General features: G+C 35.6%; 2 protein-coding genes across 16 annotated transcripts in view; both read left to right on the plus strand.

Moving 5' to 3' along the window:
• The window catches only part of LOC147386785 (disease resistance protein At4g27190-like), an 83,181-nt gene that overhangs the window by 38,274 nt on the left and 24,865 nt on the right, over positions 1-20,042 (plus strand). The gene's annotated exons all lie outside the window — the stretch shown is intronic.
• On the plus strand, positions 13,321-19,188 carry LOC147386788 (uncharacterized). 5 transcript variants are annotated; one of them, XR_015172242.1, is made up of 5 exons: positions 14,347-16,668; positions 16,770-16,893; positions 17,002-17,385; positions 17,564-17,640; positions 18,574-19,187. XR_015172242.1 is itself a non-coding variant. In XM_086424191.1 (4 exons), the coding sequence occupies exons 3-4, from the start codon at positions 17,380-17,382 to the stop codon at positions 19,054-19,056; spliced, it is 489 nt and encodes a 162-aa protein (XP_086280317.1). In that variant the 5' UTR covers positions 13,321-14,328; positions 16,770-16,893; positions 17,002-17,379; the 3' UTR covers positions 19,057-19,188. The 5 variants fall into 5 exon arrangements, 2 of the variants coding, with proteins under 2 accessions (XP_086280317.1, XP_086280316.1); XR_015172243.1 differs by having other exon boundaries at positions 14,349-16,668; positions 17,002-17,197; positions 18,574-19,186; XM_086424191.1 differs by lacking the exons at positions 14,347-16,668; positions 17,564-17,640 and adding an exon at positions 13,321-14,328 and having other exon boundaries at positions 18,574-19,188.

Below are 20,042 nucleotides of genomic sequence, written 5' to 3' on the forward strand. Positions count from 1 at the left end.
TCTACTGAATGAAGTTTTGTTTGAACTTTTTTTTTTTTTTTTTACTCGAAATTTATGTAAGTCCAAAGAAGAAGAAGAAGAATGAATGTTGTCTAAATTTACGCACGCAAGTATACGTATCGAAACAAGTAATAAAGTGATAGGAAAGTATCGTTCCCACGAAGACTAAATACCAATCTATTGCTAATTACAAATTTATCTCACTCTAATTTTATCCAAACAAAAGTAAAAATAGGAATTAAAACTAAACAAGAAAACTAACAGAGAAAATAAACTTGCAGATTTAAAATCAATGAGTGATAAAATCTAGGTTTATAATTTCCCCCAAACAATCCACTTGATTAGATTATTTTTCCTTCCATGATAAATTAATCCACTATAATTGTCACCCAAGAACACTAAATTCTCTACAAGCCTCTGTCGATGGTCATGTAAAAATACCCTTCTAAACTAACTCCCTATATGTCTATGAGAATTAAATTAAGAAGAATTCATTAAGAATAAGCTCTCATAAGGGATGCACATACAACTTGAGTATATGTCTATCTCAAATTAGCATATGTTACTCTATCTAGGTCATGAACACAAAATAACTCTGTCGATATTATTAAGGTTCACCGAATCAATTCAATCAATGGCCAGTTAATTAAATCGCATTAAACATAGGATAGAATAAACAATCACATGTGGAATCAGAGAAGAAAGAAATAAAACTAATTAAATATCATGAATGGGTTCCATTATAACCCTAGAATAGAAATTAGTTTTTCATTGAAAAGAAAACAAAATCACAAAAGTATTTAGCCATTCTTAGATTACAAAATTAAGAGAAGAGTTAAGGTTAAAGAAGATAAAACTCAAAAGCCGATCTCTAATTCCCATCCTCCTTCTCAATCTTCTGCCTCCAAGAAAAATCCAAAAACTTTCGTCCCCAAATAAGGGTTAAACTTTCCTATTTATAGATATAGAGTCATTAGGGTTTAAGAGTCCCAAAATCCGTCTCTAATTCGATCACCACAAATTAACGTGTAAAGCTGGAAACGTAAGCAGGCCATGGCCTCCCAATATATCATGCCGCGGCTTGTACTTTTATATTTCTGTTATGCCATTCTTGAATTCCCGCCGCGGCCTCGTTTTCTATCAAGCTACGGCTTGAAGACTTTTTAGCTTGTATGCTTAGCTTCCTTCTTCCGAGAGTGCACCAATTTGGAGTCAGAATTTCTCCTAAACGTATGCACCTATCCCAATGTTCCATATTGTTCATAATCTGTAAAATAAGCATAAAAATCAAATAAAAACATAGAATCACATAAAAAGTATAAAACTAACTAAACTTAAATAAAAACAACTAAAAGACTCTAAAATTAACAAAATATTATATTTAAAAGTATTTAATTCGTAGGTATAAAACCTACTCATCAATGAAAAAGATGGAGATGGGCGAGAAAGAAGTGTGCGTCCATAGCACGCCACTTTTTTCTTCGTAGTGGTTATGTTGTGGTCATATCAACTACTTGCGCCATACCCTACATTTTAAAGCATCATCTGCATGTATTTTTCATAATTTTGAAATTTGAAATGAAATGTGATCTTTTATTTGAGGTTCAAAATAAGTTTAAGAAAGTAAAATCGCTAGTACATCCATAGTGGGTATTCATTTTGCTAAAACAAAATACAATAAATACCAAAACGGCTATAATTTTGGCCTCATGCATGACTGTTCCACATCGAAATCAAATGAGAACCATCAATGATTAAAAGGACATCCATTTGGTTAGCAATAATCCTACCAATTTTGACCTTTCAAGTCGGTTTGACCATCTGCTTCAATTGTTTCTATAAATAATTTATACCATTTGGAACTAGATGTGCAACATGGTCCGATTCAAACCAAGAACCAAACCAAACAAATGGGTTTAGGTTGGTTTGGTTCGGTTTGAAATAAGTTGCGGTTTGATTCTGGGTTGATAAAATGGAAAACTGATCAATTTGGTTCATTTATTAGTTTAAGGATTGTATAAAATCTAACTCTTAATGACTTACTACCTTTTGAAGATTTAGGACACAAATTACCTCTCAACAACCTGACGCACTTCAGTCCTGATTAAATTTTTTTTATGGTTAAACCAATGACTTATTTTAAATTTCATGTTCATTAATTATTTTACTTTGACTATGATTTTTTGACCCCCTTGACATACACCCCCTATGCTCCAATCATAGAATCGTAGATCATTTGCCTCAGGATACACAGAATCATTTATATTTTCTTATGTATCCCGAGGCCCTGGAACCAACTTATGTCGGTTCGGTTATGATTTGACTATAAACCGAATCAAGTTGCACCCCTATTTGGAACCATTAAGCATCCCAGAAAAGCCAGATTAGCACAAGCTCAAAGCACTTTAACAGAACGAATGTCACCATACCTAATCGAAGATCGTTTTTATTTTTATTTTTTTATTATCACCACCAACAATATCACAAAATCCTCCAAATGTTAAAAAATATATATAAAAAAATTCCAGCAAAAAAGGGATTGCCTGATTAATTTTGTCAAATTAATCAATGATTTGTGGAATTACACGACAATTCTCCAAAGTAATTGACAATTTGTTGAAAAATAAATCAGATCCAAGCTAATCAGTCCTCTCGAAACCCTAAGGTCCCTAACTCCCACCACTTCATCTCACTAACCTAACTTTATAATGCCATGCACCTATGTTATTTGGTTAAAAGAATCATTTTTATAATTTCAGAATTTTTTTCTGAATCTTTCCATAATTAAACTGTACCTTCTCCTCTTATGCGATTTTAGTGAACGGAATGCCTCATGGATTTTTTAAGAGTATAAGAGGCCTCAGACAAGGGGATCCTATATCACTTTTCTTGTTTATCATAGTGGCAGAAGCATTTGGTAAGATGATGGAAAGAGAGGTAGCGAATGGTTCTTTTTTAGGATTCTCAGCAGGGGTAAGCACGGTTAATATTTCACACCTCCAATTTGTAAATGATACTTTAGTTTTCTTAGACGACTCCATAGATCAAACAAGGAGGTTAGGCAGATTGCTTTGTTGTTTTGAAGCAATGTCTAGTATTCCATTTAACACGAGGAAAAGTAAGGTGTTGCCGGTCGATTTGGTTAGATGTGCAATTCTTCTAGCAACTTCATTAGGATGGCAGGTGGGTGTCTTCCTTCGTCCTACTTGGGGATGCCTCTAGGAGCCCCCTACAGGAGGGTGGCGATTTGAGACCCGATAGTGGAAAGAATCGAAAGGAAACTAGCAATGTGGCAAGCCAATTATCTTTCGAAGGGAGGTAAATTGATTTTGATAAAAAGTGTCTATCTAGCATTCCAATATATTTTCTCTCTCTTCTGTCAATGCCTTGAAGTGTAGAGCTAAGGTTAGACAAGTTGTTTCGTAACTTTCTATAGCATGACAGAGTTGGAAACATAAAACATCATCTTGTGAATTGAAAACAGATTTGTTCAACTAAGAAACATGGTGGCCTCGGTGTTAAGAGACTCGGGGATATGAACTTGGCATTGAGGAGAAAGTAGTTGTGAAAGTTTGGGAATGATAGCAACAACTTATAGAGATAAGTCATAGAAAACAAGTACAAGTTGAGCCGGACGGGGTGGGAAAACGGATCAACCAGTTGTGGAAGGGCATCATGAAGATCATCCCACTGTTCAATATGAGAATAAAATTCAAGGCAACCGAGTAAGATTTTGGGAAGACACATGGTGTGGCAATCGGCTTCTAATGGAGGTATTCCCAACCTTTTATTCCATTTCCTCGAAGAAAGAGCAAATAATCACATCCGTCCAACGAGTTATGAGTGGAGAATGGGCATGGGATCTTGGATTTCGAAGGGACATTAATGAGTTAGAACTTCAAGAAGTTGAGAGATTAGTCAGTGACGCTTCTAGTATCGAGCTACGTACGGGAAGTGAAAATGAGAGAATATAGACGGCAATCAAGGACGGAAGATTTACGGTATGCTCATTTTATCAATCCTTGTGTAATAATGGAGACTCCCTCTATTTCCTCATGCTTCAATTTGAGGTCCAAAAGTACCAAGCAAAGTCGCCTTCTTCACATAGACGATGACTTTAGGAAGGATACAATCGACGGATTTGTTGATGTGGCGTGGATGGTGCTGGGTGAGTTGTTGTGTGCTATGTATGAAAAATGGAGAATCATTGGATCACCTTCTAATCCATTACAAGTTCTCGCACGGCATTTGGGCTCATTTTTTTAAGTTGTATGGGGTTTCAACATGCTTACCGAAATCAGTTAAGGATATCTTCATTGGTTGGTCGTCAATTGGCCATTCGTTCAGTGGCACAAAGAGGATGTTGTAGACTATTACACCTTTCGCAATTTGCTGGGGGGGTGTGGTTTGAAAGGAATAGGAGTATCTTTGAGGGGAAACAAAAAATTGTCCAAACACGATTATATCTATCTTGGGTCTTATCTTTTGTTGGTCCAAAGTGTATAAGGAGTTTAGGGGTCTGTTTTTTGAGGATTTTTTGTACAAGTGGGATGGGATTTGTTAGTCTGTACCTGAGTAGTGCTGTAATGTAAGGCCTATCTTGGTTGGTCAACTCGACCGATTTGGTTATGTTTCATGAATACAATGCTATTTATCAACAAAACAAAAAAAAACAAAAAAAAAACATGCATGAACGTGAGATGTAGCAAGATCACAAATATTTATTCTAATTTTAAAGTGACAATCTCAAAGCCTTATTTCATGGTTTTCTTCTATGCCTCTTCTGGGAAAGTATCTGATCATTGAGAGTTATCATAAATTCCTGGTTGATATAGGCAATGGTCAAAATATTCTTTGAAAATTGGAATCCTTATGGTATGAAATTAGACAGATTCTTTAGACCTTCTAGTGGGAAAAACGTCATGTGTTCAAGGAAGGCAATGGCGTTGTGGATGAACTGGCAAAATTAGCAATTCTAATTGCTTCATCGCCAATTTTTTATTCTTTTGTAAACTTACCTCTAATGGCAAAAAAAAAAAAAAAAAAACCTTTGAAGGAGAGATAATTGGTCTGCTTCCAGGGAAGTGATGTAATTGGGTTTGCCCCCCTTCTCTGTTTTTAAAATTTATTATTTGCTTACGTGGCACAAAAAATAGTGAGAGAGAGAGAGGGAGATTATAGGTATTTTATTCTACAATTGATCATTTCGCTGATAAAAATTAAAACATGATGTAGTGATATTGTGACCTAATAAATCAGATACATCATAACGTTTTTAATTGTGAGATCACAAGTACTTATTCTAGAAGTGAGAATGTAGTTGAAAAATAATTCCCAATGAATGGAAATTTCCGATATTCAACACATGAATAGAAAGGGATATTTTTATCATTCAGCAATACAAATTGTCGGAATGGATCATAATTCAAAAAACTTTAATGCATTAAAAGAAGTGATAAAGAAATATTTATTACTACTTTGAAACATTTGTTAAGATGAGGGGCATGAAGTTATCCCCAAAACTAACAGACGACACATTTGTAAGGTTTTTTTGTTAATTTCAATTAGGGCTTTCAATGGATCGGGTCTGGATCAAATCGGATGTTAATCTAATCAAGTTTTTATTGGAACTCAATATTAAGATTCAGATCCAATCCATTAACAGTCAGATCGGACCCGAATTGGGGCAAACACAGTTTTATATACAAGATCTAAATAAATTTCATACATCTCGACAAATATATAATATAATTTATATATTTTCTAATATATTATTGGATTATATGTGAACATGGTTGATCCAGATCCGATCCAATAAGATATCGGATTGAAACCCGAAACATCTATCTAGACCCAAAGTTATCAGATCGGATTTTGGGACTGATTTGATCCGATTCATTGACAGCCTTAATTTAAATACCATTGCATCAATTTTGTAACTAATGGTGTAACAGACCCTGAAAGACACGCAAATAGATCCAACCGTTTTATTTAAGAGCCAACTTTTTGATGAGGCAGTCTTTGTCGTACTCTTCGCACCAAATGATGAAAATCGTTCAATCATGATCTACTTGTAAAAACTCTTCAGTCTATAATTTGCAGATTAACCATTTGTTGAACATGATTGTTCATATTATTCTGTCGGACAAGAAGCCTGAAGAACTTCCAATGGTAAGTGTTTATTTTGGGTATAATCATCCATGCCTTATCCCGAATATTGGTGGAGTTAGATAATTAAATTAAGAACCAGGATGAGCGGATGGAAGGGAGATTGTCTGGTTGCTCCTTTCATAAAGATACCATTTAGGCGGCTGCCTAAGGCCGCAAAGATAGAATCCATTTTTTATTTTGTTTTGTTAAAGTGGATGTTTCTAATTTAAAAATACCTAAAATAAATAGGAGATAAGATCTCCTAAATTGCTAAATCCATGGCCCAGCCTAAGGCCGCCAAAAATTTTGACTTTAATTGAGTAGCTCATTGATGGAAGCCTGTGTGTGTAAGGAGTTTTTCCTTCAATTCGTTCGGTTCGATGATGATTTTCAGTCGTTCGGTTCGATGATGATTTTCAGTCGAGTCTTATGTTTACTAAAAAAAATATGTGCTAAGCTGATGAGTCAACAACATGATACCATGTGATCAACAAAGAAATTAGTAAAATCCAAACACTTAATTATTCTATTTTTTTTAATACGTGTGACATCATGTCATTGATTCATCAACTATATACACAGATTTTTTGTTTTGGTTTTTTTTGTTTTTGTTTTTAATTGACAACAAATTCCTAGCTATTAAAGAATGCAGTTTAGAATTGACGAGGTAATTTATTTTAATGGTAACTAACCAATGAAAGGGTCTTTAAGGCTTTTAAATTTCGGAATGACAACACATTTTGGTGAGGTTGCTAAATTTCATTTTTGGTTTGTTGTCTCACTAATGCTTTCATGGCCTTTGTGCAGAAAACAATGTCTGCTGTGTGGAGAAGAGTATTGAATCACCATACTTTTTGTGTGTAGTTTTTCCTCTAGGATTTAATGGCAACCTCTTCGGCTGGAGTTTCTTGGAAAGATCTTCTAAAGGGTGGTAGCCCTTCTTCGATAGAGAAGAGACTTGATTTTTTTCCTGAAGTATTCAAGGGCGATACGATTTTGTTGCCAGAAGAGGAAATAAAAACTGAAGCAGCAAGATGGGAGAATTCTCTGGTGGGATATCTTCTAGGGAAACGACTTTATTTTCATGGATTAAAAATTGTTGTTCAAAGGATGTGGAAAATAAAAGGAAATCTGGAAATGCTATCCATGGAAGATAGATTTTTTTTTATTTAAATTCAGCAATTCAGAGGACTGTAATATGATTCTTAATTCGGCAGTATGGAGTATTGGAGGAAGACCATTAATTCTACGAAAATGGTCTGTGGATGCTAAACCTATGCGTGAAATGCTATCTTCGATTCCAATTTGAGTTCGGCTTCCGCAATTACCAATTCAATTTTGGTCTCCAATCTGCTTGGGTCGTATAGGAAGCAAAATTGGAATTCCTTTGCATTCGGACGAGGCTACAGCGAATAGATCTCGACTTAGGTTTGCTCGTATTTGTGTAGAGATTGACTGTCTATGTAAATTTCCAGACATAGTAGTTCTAGAAAGGGAGAATGGAGCGAAGTACAATCAACGAATTGTTTATGAATGGAAGCCGAAGCCGTGTAAGGTGTGCACAACCTTTGATCATAGTCATGATCAATGCTCGAAAGTGAAGAGAAAGAAACCTGTCATTATGGTCTCTGCTTGGACTGCAAAGCAGTCAAGAGTTAATGAAATTCCAACTGATGTAAATTCAGTTGAGTTGGGCGGTAAAGAGGCTGAAGTAGGAGCAAATATGGTTAGTTTGGGTGAGTTTGGGGATGATGCAGATGCAGGCAAGGAGGATCGCAGTGGAGAAGAAGATAATGACGTGGCTTTAACAAATTCCTAAAATTTAGGAGTTTCAAATTCGAACTCAACGTGTGGTTCGGAGTTGGGTGGAGAAATAGAGTTGTTTGTGCGAGAAACAAATCTGATGTCGTATTCCACTCCAACTAAAGATGGATGGAATCTCGTAGTTGGGAGACGTGGGTCTTCCTCAAAAAAACCTGGAATGGATACGGGTATACCAATTGGAGCGGAGCAAACTGTTGGAGCAGAGAAAGAAGTGGATAATCCGGAATTGGCAGCTAGTCTTGAGGTTGTTCTAAACGTCCAACCAATGCACATTGAAAACTCTTTTCAAGTACTGGATAATGAAACAGCAAAAGGAGGAAAAGAACCTGGTCTATTGGCTGAGAACAGTAATTATTATGAAGCAACAGAGTTTGCTATCAATGGTAATTCTAAAATTGTCAAAAAACAGGGTGGAAAAAATATGAGGAAGAAGAATGTGGTGGAGGTCGCTAATAGAACCACGAGATTGAAATCTATCCCTAGTGAGGGAAATCAAATTAATAGTTCTTAATGTTAGTGATAATGTGGAATGTTCGGGGAATGAATTATGCGCAAAAGAGAAGGGCGATTAGAGATTTCATTAGTGATAGAAGGCTGAGTTGATGGGGTTTTGTGAGACAAAAATTCAAATTGCAGATGCAGATGCAGAAAAATTTCAAAAACAGTTGTGTAAAAATTGGAAATTCATCGATAACTATGAGTCTCACTTTTATGGACGGATTTGGGTGGGATGGAATCCATTATATTTTTTTTGTGCAAAAGATATTCGAATCAAGTCAAGTGATCCATTGCAAAGTTACTAGGATTCGGGATGCTTTTGTTAGTATTATGTCGTTTGTGTATAATAAAAATTTTGAAAACGATAGAAGACTGTTATGGACAGACCTTAGCCACTTAGTCACAGTGGAACCATGGATTGTATTGGGAGATTTCAATATGGTTAGATTCCAAGAAGAGAAGGTAGGAGGGCGCCCTTCTTCAAGACGATCAACGCGTGATTTCAATGACTTCATAAATACGATTGGTGCTCAAGATTTGAGGACAAATTCTGACTGGTTCTCATGGAGTAATAAATCTACAGGAGGTCGACGTATTCTTTGTAGGTTGGATAGGGTGTTAATAAATATGGCATGGATGATTAAATTTCCTCAGATGTTGCTGAATTATTTACCATGTGGAGTCTCGGATCATGCCCCATTGAAATTGGAATTTCCAAGGAATTCTGCTGGCGGACCGAAAGTTTTTTAAATTTTTTTCGATGTGGATAGGCAAACCAGGATTGCGAGAAGTGGTGTTCAATGCACGGAATCAGGAAATTATGGGTATAACAATGTTTAGACTCACAAAAAAGATTCGTGCGGTGAAAAATCCCATAAGAGTATGGAATAGGAATTACTTTGGTTCTATTCATAGTCAAAAAGAAGAAGCAAAGGATAAATTGTTTCGGATTCAAATCAAATCCAGAAAGAGCCGATGGACAATAATCTTCAAGGCCAAGAGGTGGAGGCTTTGAGGGTCTATAATTCTGAGCTAGACAATGAAGAAAGTATGTACAGACAAAAATCAAGGGTTCAATGGCTTCAAGAAGGGGATAGAAATACACAGTTTTTTTACTCATCAGTAGCCGAGAATATTGCGAAGAATGGGATTATGGAGTTGATTACGGATCAAGGAGCATTACTCAAAGATGAAGAAAAAATGGGACAGTGGGCTACTCAATTTTTTTCAGCTATGTTTCGCAATCCGAATCCTACTGTAAGTATGCACGTGCCTTTTATTTCAAAATTTTCTGAAAAACATGTGCAAATTTTATCAAGTCCTATTAAAAGGGAGGAGATAAAATTTGTTATATTTGCTTCCCCAAAGAATAAATCTCCAGGACCAAATGGATTTGGGGGTGAATTCTTCGTCAATTTCTGGGATATTGTGGGAGAAGATGTGTGTGTGGCAGTGTTGGATTTTTTTAAAAAGGGGAAGCTGTTGAAGGAAATAAATGCGACTTTAGTTTGTTTAATCCCAAAGGAAGAGAATGCCAATAGTCTTGAAAAATTTAGGCCCATTGCGCTTTGCAATTTTATATACAAAATCATTTCCAAGTTACTAGCAAATAGGTTAGCCGTTTGCCTTCCTGATATTATTTCTCCTAATCAGTCAGCTTTTATTAAGGGGAGAAAAATCCAAGACAATATTCTTCTTGCCCATGAAATGGTCCATAATTTTCATAGTTCAAAATCTCCTGAAGCCTTTTGTGCCAAAATTGATATTAGGAAAGCCTATGATTGTGTTAACTGGAGCTTTTTGTAATCAATACTCCTTCAATTAGGTTGTCCTTCAATTTGGATAGATCAAGTTATGGAATGTGTGTCAACTCCCAGCTTTTCTATTCTTATTAATGGCACCGCTCATGGGTTTTTTAGAAGTGAAAGAGGTCTGAGACAAGGAGACCTACTTTCCCCTTATTTATTTACAATGATTATGGAAGCCTTCTCTTGTATCCTTAATCAACTTGTTTCTTCAAATTATCTGAGTATTCCTAGAGTTATGGGCAATCCAGGAGTTTCCCATCTGATTTTTGCTGATGATATTCTAATTTTTTTCTAACAATGATGAATCATCAGTAAAGTCTATTCGAGATATTCTAAACTCTTTTTACAACGTTTCTGGTCTCCAAGTTAATGAAGCAAAGAGTCAGATTTTTTTCAGTGAATCATGTAAAAATCATAATATTATTCTTGATTCTCTTGGATTCTTTAAGGGAAGTCTTCCTATTAAATATTTGGGTCTCCCTTTATTTTCTTCAAGACTATCTCATACGCTAAGTCAACCTTTGATTGATAGAGTTTCTAAAAGGGTTGAGGGGTGAAGAGCAAATCTATTGTCGTATACGGGTAGACTTGAGCTAATCAAATTTGTTTTATTTAGTTTTCAAGTCTATTGGTCGGCGTTTTTCAATATTCCGGTGAGTGTTTTGAAAAAGATTGAGAACATTCTAAATAATTTTTTGTGGAGTGGTCCATCCCTTGTGCGTTCTATTCATCCGATTAGTTGGGTTATAGTTTGCAAAGCTTATGGGAAAGGAGGACTTGGCATTCGACGTCTAAGGGATATAAATAAAATTGGTATGGCAAAATTGTATTGGAGAATGGTGGAAAACAATTCCTTTTGGGCGGAGTGGATGAGGAAGAGATATGTGGGGGATGCTGATATTTGGGGATGCCAACCTCCAAACAATGCTTCTTGGGCATAGAGAGGCATCTTAAATGAGAGAGAATTTGTTAGAAAGCATGTTCAATTTCTAGTTGGAGATGGGAAAGACACATACATTTGGAAAGATCCTTGGATACAAGAAGGGAGCATTATTTCTAGATTTGGAAATAGAGTTATAAATCAATTTGATAGTCATTCAAGTGCAGTTATTCGAGACTTTATTGTGGAAAGAAGGTAGGTGTTTCCAAGACCATACAATGATCGTATGCAACAATTATTGATCTTATTTCAGCAAAACCAATTCCCAAAATGTTGATGAGGGATAGAATAGTTTGGAACCTAACATCAAACGGCCAATTTACTTCGAAATCGGCTCACGAAGAGCTATGTGAAAGGCAAGAGTCAATGGACTGGAAGAAAATTATTTGGAATAATTATATTCCAAAATTTTCCTTTATAGTGTGGTTAGCGGTTCAGAAGAAGCTATCTACAGTGGAAAATCTGAACAAGAGGGGTTTCAAATGGGTGTCCCGATGTGCCTTGTGTTATAACCATCAAGAGACAAATGACCATTTGTTCTTTCGTTGTCCATATACACGATGGATTTGGACTCAATGTTTGAAGAAGTTTGGAATTTTAAGAGCAGGAATGGGATCAATAGAGGATGAAACAAATTATGCAAATGCTTCATGCTGTAGACACCCCATTTTTGCATTTGCCTAATTCGACAATTCGTCATCCGGTTACCGTGAATTCCTAATGATGATCGCAAAGAACTCGAAAGCTTGTGAGTACTGTCCCTGATTCCTTCGTTTCCACTCTTTTCATCTCCTCTACTCGTTACGACTTGACATAGAAATTTACGCACGCTTAGGATCGCCATACGTCACACCCGATTTAGCAAGCACACACGTTTAGGCTCGCCACACAGTTCGATAACCTAGAGACCTCGCCACGCTAGGAAAATACAACTTTGAAACATATAAATAATCACGTTGGGACTAAAAGAAACCTCACGCCAGAATTCGTAAAAATCCGCAAAAATTGACAAAATGACGAAAATACCCCTCATAAATTTCGGACCTTCGAAAGACTTCGAAAATACCTCCATTGCACTCAGAACATGATTTCGAGTCTAACGGGACCCAAATCGACGAAAATCGAGAAATTTAGGAAAAATCATAAAAATGATCGAAATGCCCCTCGACCTCCAAACTCAACTTAGAGACCTCGACCGTTAGGAAAATGTAACAAAATCAAATCTAATTAAAAATCCAATAATAATAAAATTCAAATTAAAAAATCAACCAATTCAAATAAAACAATTAAACAATTCAAACAATTTAAACTAAAAATTAAACAATTTAAACAATTAAAACTAAAAAATTAAACAATCCAAACAATTAAAACCAAAAATTAAACTCAAATTAAAAAATTCAAACAACTAAAACTAAAAATAAAACTTAAAATTTAATTCGAAATTAAACAATAAAAATTAAAATCAAATTAAAATTAAACGATTAAAACTTAAAATTTAACTCAAAATTAAACAATTAAAAATAAAAAAAATTAAAACTTAAAATTAAACAATTAAAATTCAATTCAAAGTTAAACAATTCAAAATTAACAATTAAAATCTAATCTAATTAAAAAAACAAACAATTAAAATTCGAAATCAAAATCAAAATAAAAATCGATGAACAAATTAAAATCGAAATCGAAGTCCTACCGACCAAAAATCCAAATCGATCGACAAAACTAATAAATCAAATGGCCAATTAAAACTCAAATTAAAAATTAAAATCAAATTTAAAACCAACAAAAATCGAAATCAAAATTAAATCAATAAAATTTAAAACAATTTTTTAAACAACCAAATCAAATTAAAATCCAAAATAAAATACAAATTAAAATTTTTAACCAAAACAAAGTTAATCAATTAATAAAATTCAAAATAAAAAAATAAACCAATAAAAACTTGAAACAAAACCAATCGATCGACCAACCAAAAATCGACAAAAAGAAAACTAACTAACTACGAGTAGCGCAAGATCCTAACTTCCATTCTCTTAAAAAAGAAGGTAGAAAACGTGTCAAAAAATTAGAAAGAAAATCGAAATAGAAACTCTTTTTTTATAAAGAAGAGAACGTTTTCTCTCTAAGGGGTGCTTCTTCTCCAACGTCAGTCGGCTGGATCTCTTCTTCTCGAACGATTTTAAGGTCTCCTTCTCAAGATCCTTGGGCTGACCTTCGACGCTCTCTCCCTGCACTCTCTGCTCTCCCTCTCTTGGAGGTTCATCTCATCTCCTCTCTCACTATCACAACCTCTTCCGGCCTCCTTCCTCTTCCCCATTAAACCTGCAACTCACACACCCCCTTGCTGCCCTCTCCATCATCCCCATAAACCAGCAACATCTTTCAACCCAGACCCCTCTCTCTCACGTTCAGCACAGCCCCTTACAACTCACCTCACTCTCCTCTCCTTCATCTTGGAATGACCCTGCATTATAACTTGCTGCTGTGAAATCAGCAACGCCCAGACCTGCGCCTCCTCCTAGCTATCCTCTTCTTCTCCAACGTCCCAACATCCCCCTACAACTCACCTCTCTCTCACGTCCCTCTCTCTTCCCAAAACGTCCCTAAACAGCAGCTTTTCTTCTCCTTCAAGGTGGCTGCTATCCTCCCCAACGTGGCTGCTTCTTCATCACTGCAACAACTCTCCACAGCCTTCACCTCACGGTCTGCAACAGCCCACACCTTCTAAACGTCCCCTTCTCTTTCAATCTCTCCCTTTCCTTTGATCTCTTCTCTCTCAGATCTCTTTCCCATATTTTTTTTAGCCATTAAACCTGCACTCCCCCTTCTCCATGTGTTTTCTAAGCCATTAAACCTGCTCCTCCTTTTCTCCACGTTTTTCAGCCATTAAACCTGCTCTCTCTCTCTCTCTCTTGCACCCACGTTCTGCCCGGCCCCTTCGTGCTGTTGTTACAACATCACTCTTTGGCTCACTGCTACAACACTGACGAGAACACATCCCTCTTTGCCTGCAACGCCTCTCGCTATCCGTTTATATCTTCACAGCCACAGTGCACACAAACTTTGGAGGTCATACCTGAAGGAATCGACGCCCGATAATTCATTTTATAGGTATGTTCATTGTTGGATTTTTATTTTTATTTATTTTTTATTTTTTTATTTTATTTTTATAGTAGGAGGACTAGGAAGGTATTTTTATTTTATGTAGTTTTTGATGTTTTTTATGTCGATAAGATTAGGATAATTTTATGTATTCTTTTTTATGCTTTATTTGTTATTTTGTACATTGGTAAGATTAGGGAGCGTTTTTAGGCATATCTCTTGGTTGATTTTTTTTTATTTTCTTGTTTATGTTCGCATGTTAATAGAATTAGGAGGGTTATTTTTATTTATTTGTTTATTTTTGCATCTTTTTACGAATTCGTGGTGACATAATCCTTGTGTTTGAGCATGATGGTTCTATATGTTTTCTACGATGAATTTGTGATAAAGACTATTCCACATGATGATATATTTTTTGTATGACGAGTATGTATGTCGTTGAATGATGATTATCGCTGAAGAATTGGGAGGCATATCGTTGTATGATAGTTGCTTTGAAAAATTGAATGTCGCGTATGCTTGCCCGTTTGGGTCGATTTAAGAGTCATTCGAAATTGGAAATTTTGTATACATTGGTGTTTGTCGATCTCCAATTTGGTAAGCATGACGATGTGGAACTTTTCATTGCTATTTTTTGATTTTCAATTTGGTAATTTGTTACAAATTCACAATTTTCTAATTCGAAAACTCTTATTCATGATTTTGTTTTGAAAATTCATATTTGGAAACCTTCTAATAGGAGGTTGCATAATTTTCTATTTTGGGAAAGACACATACTTGTAAATTTCCATTTTAGGAATTTCATATTTTATCAATTTCCCAATTTAGAAGATTTTGCATCCTCATATTTAGAAGGTTCACATTCATGGAAAATTGGGAGTTTCCAATTCGGAAGTTTAGATTTTTGAAACTTTTTATTTTGGAAAATGTATCTTTTGAAATTTATAATTTGGGCATTCAACAAATATTTTTAATGCTGATTCAGGAAACTTCAGATTCCAATTTGGAAATCCTAATTTCTAATTTGACAGTTTCTATTTTGGACAGTTTGAGAAATATTTGCAGGTGGAATTTCTTAATTGATTTCAGGTCATGAAGCTGATTAGGGTTTTTTTCAAACCCTCCCATACTTTGTGGAATTCAAAGAAGAATCATGTGATAATTGGGACAGTTTTTAGCCACGGGATTCAGTTGAAAAATCCAACATAAATTGATGATGATGATTGGACTGTGACCTTGACTGTAGTCTCTGTATGTTGACCATAGGATGATCTTGGATTGTAGTAGAGACCGATCATCTTGATCGGGCGGGTTCGGTGCCTAACACCTTCCAAACCCGTAATCTGACCCCTTACCCATTTCTTTGATCCGTGGATCGACCCATATCCATTTGGAGTTATTTATGGTTCCTAGACCTAAACTAGGTGGCGACTCCCTTTTTTCAAAAGTCCCCCATTTAATAAATCGGACCCCTATCCACTATTTAGTGAAAACGGGTCGAGGTGATTTCACATGCATCCTTTTGTGCCGTGGTTTACTTTTGTTGGAAGGAAAGAAATCAAAGAATTTTTGAAGATATTAAGAAATCAAAAGAAGCTATATTGACACAGGTTGGCGAGGTGATAAAAATTCGATTTGATGGTTTATCAATTGAGGACAGATTCATGTATACTTATATGCAGATTTTAAACAATTGGAGTTGTTGTTATTTCATTGTTAAATCAGTTACAAAACATATATGTTGGTCAAAACCAGAGGAGAATGTTGTGAAGATAAATACAGATGGAGCTCGATCTTTGCAGGGGTCAGGATTTGGATTTATTGGAAGAAATAGCGTTGGGTTAATGTTTTTTACAGGCTGGAGTAATATTACAGCAGATGATATTATTCAAATTGAACTTCAAGCAATACTAGAGGTGATGAGGTTTGCTAGATCAAGGGGATTGAACCGACTTCTGATTTCTTCAGATTCATTATATTCAATCAAATGCATAAAAAAAAGAAATCATTTCATCATGGAAATATGACGAAAAGTTGCTGGAAATTGCAGAACACAGATTTTTCTTTGCAAATTGTTCTTTTGAATTTGTTTGGAGAGAAACAAATCGGACAGCGGATTTTTTTAGCGAAATAGGGCACTTTTGCAAATAGTTTTTTCGTTGATGAAGAAATGTGTAATGTTCCTTAAGAAATTTTGAGAATTATTGAGGAAGATTTAACTTGTATTTACACTCGACAGTAGTGTCTTCAGGGCGGGGTCCCTTTAACCCCAGCTTATCAATCTAAAAAAAAAAAATAATGTCTGCTGTCAGAGAATGGGCTACATCTCAGAATAGTAAATTTCTTGAGGTTAATTTCCCAACCCATACCTCTCTTCTACTGCCTTAACTGTTTCAAAACCGATAAAGCATTACTTATGTACTCTAATCCTTGAATGTTATTGCTGTCAGGCCGTTGCTGTAAACAACTTGGGGAAATGGAAAATAGCCACCCAAATGACTGCACTAACTACAATCCCCATTACTTATCACCCTTGAGTATCTTTTACTTGGGCATATGCTAATGCTTAGACATGTAAGTATCTTTTACTTTCAGTTTCTGTTAGCTTTGAGTTTTATTTTTGTCGTTTGCATATGCTAATGCTTGTAGTGGTTACCTTCCAATGTGATTCGTATTGAGCAGAGTTTGCCAAACCATTTTCACCACCATGTACCTCAACAGCAGCCAGACACGTCAAGTGTCAACTCGTCGACTACTTTGGATACAATACATTATTATGCTCCTGGAGCCACGAATGTTGCTATACAGATGCAAAGACCTATGCAGGCTGCTGGGAATAACGACATTCAACAGATGGATGGTGCACCAGCATTGCTTAGTAAGAGCTACCAACACTCCTCACTCTCAAATCAGTTCTCTTATGTTCAAGCAGACCACCACAACGGGCACCCTCCTCACAAATACTGAGTCGTGGGTGGTCTTTTCCTCCTCCCAGAACATTGAATTATATGCACCCTACACCTCTTAGACCACCACCTGAAAATACAATCCCCAGAGCAAATGGAGGTGCATTATCTTGTTACTTTTAATATATTACTCTGTTGGTCTCCCTGCAACATTTTATATATATTTTTAGTTCAATTCCACGTAGCATTTACTGCTGTTGAAGTTATACAATATTGCATCAAGATTGTTTTGTTTAGTCTTTAATGGTGTGGTGTGTGGGCATGCCAATGTGGGCAAGGGACTCTCTGAATTCTTGGGACTCCACAACTCCTCTACTTTTCTTCCCGCCTCCAGAAAAGTCTCCAGACCTCAGCGGTGGGTTTACTAATTTTCAGAGTTTTCTAATTGGGTTCAGTTAATTATGTGAACTTGTATTCTTTGCATCACATGTGGTTATTGCATATGTTTTGCTTAGTAATGAGTAATGGTAGGTTACATTTGACAATTAACCGTGTACTGTTGAAATAATGGATAGAATGTATCTTGATTCGCTGCCTTTGCTCAGTGAGCAATTCAAATGAATGCCAATAAATTTGACAAAATTGTTCATGACAGGTTGTCACTTATTTAGTTTCTTATGAAGTTTTTTTACTTTTGTTTCTGTTTATTTATTCACTTAATGATACAAAACTCTGTTGATGACAATTAAAATTTTGGTATACTATACTGATGGAGAAATTTACTCGATAAACCTGAGGCCTTTTAGGTGCAAAATAAACAAGTAGAAGCTTAGTCTAGATGAGATTTATAGATGAGGTAATTTAGTTTCTAATGTTCATCTCAAATAGCGTTTCTGAACTTTGTTGTTGTTAGATTGATGAATTCATGTAGTTTCTAGAATCGAAGCTGTCACCATGGCAGCCAAAGATCAAGAGTGCATGTTTTGCATTTAAAATTTCACTACTGCTGGTTTGGAATGGTATAATTTGTTAGTGGTATTGTTTCACGTTCATTTTGAAGTTCATGTTTTCTAAGCATGTCTTTTTTTATTTTTTATGTTCCTCTTACTTTACTGAAGTGCTATGAGTGGTTTCAGGAACCATGGGTCTGGTAGCCTATACCAATTATGATGACATGAAATATGCTATAAGAAGTTGATAATTCTTTCTCATTCTACTCCACTATCACATGTTTTATAAACTTGCTTTCACCTCCTGACATGGAGCGGCAATCACTCTTGGGTTTTAGTAGCTATAGTTTATTCCTAATTTATTGTAGATATTTAGATCAATATTAATTTTTCTGTAGGCCTCTGGAAGATCTACTGAAGTCAGGGATGTGAAATGCAATGGTGGGCGTGACAACACTGACCACTGCACCATTGATAAGGAGCAGAAGAAGACCTTCATGCATTCAGATGAATCAGACATTAGGTATGCTGCCCAATTACACTTCCCAAATGTCAAAGATAACTGTTTCAAAATCATCAGATCAAAAGTCGAGGTAGTGGGTGGACGTGATTTACAGTTCTCTACTGACCAAAGTCATGAGAATCGTCTCAACAAGTATAAGGTTACTGAGAAGCACACAACTTCAGCATCTGAAGAGGGTCAACTGGTAGTAGAGGAACGGCAAGAAAAAGCTGGGGATGCTAAGGAGAAAAGAGATTGTTGGGTCATACCCAGGATGCGGTGTCAGATCAGCAAAGAGAGTCATACCCACAAATACAATAGAGAAAGAGATTGTTGGGTCATACCCACAAATACAATAGAGGGGAAGCCATTGTCATAGGTTATCCCATTAATTTGTTGTGACATTGTTGGATCTTCAATTGGATCACATTCTTTTTAATATAAAAATTATTACATTGAAATGGATAATAGAAATGATGATACAGGCTCAATTTGCACTTTTTAGCTATTGAATTTTTTTTATTTATAAATACAAAACGACAGTCGGTGAGTGTTGTATGCGTGTTGCATTTGTAGATAAACGACTGTCTTTGACAGTCGTTTTTTCCTACTGTAAAAAATAGTCGTTTTAACTGTCGTTTTTTCCGACTGTCAAGAACAGTTGTTTTTTCCGGCTATTTTGGGTTGTCGTACTTAAAAAATCACTCCTTTTAAAAGGACCCCTTTACCGACTGTAGCGGCAGCCTTTTTTTGAAAAACGACTATCTTGGACAGTCGTTTTTGTCCCATTATGACGTAGTGATGGATCTTTTCAAAATATAAAAAATTTACATATTATAGGTGTAAAAGATACTCTGATCAAGCTTTATGATTAAATCTTAAAAATTTTAAGTATGTCATTCTCCTTTTGTTGTTCATTTTCGTAAGCAGACGAAAGTTTCATGCCTATCTTCAAAATTATTAATGTAGAAAAAATTCCCAAAAAATGCACAACTTTTGTTAAAATTCTCATTTAAGTACAATGTTCATTTTAATTCCCAAAACATGCATGAACATGAGGTGGCGAGATCACAAAAACTTCTTCTAATTTTAAAGTGACAATCTTGCTAATAAAATTAAAACATGAGGCAGGGAGATCACAGGTATTAATAACTGGAGTAGGTGACTAATAGTTGGCGGAACTCAAAGCCTTATTTCATGGTTTGCTTCTAATGCTACCTTTGGGAAAGTATCTGATTATTGAGACTGGGTATAAATTCCTTGTTTATATAGTCAATGGTCATAGTATTCCTTGAAAATTGAAATCCTTATGATATGAAATTAGATAGATAATTCAAACCTTTTCCAATGGGAGGTCCGCCGTGT

Source organism: Akebia trifoliata, chromosome 14 (assembly GCF_017979445.1).
Source record: "Akebia trifoliata isolate Shusen 1 chromosome 14, ASM1797944v1, whole genome shotgun sequence".
Classification (NCBI taxonomy): Eukaryota; Viridiplantae; Streptophyta; class Magnoliopsida; order Ranunculales; family Lardizabalaceae; genus Akebia; species Akebia trifoliata.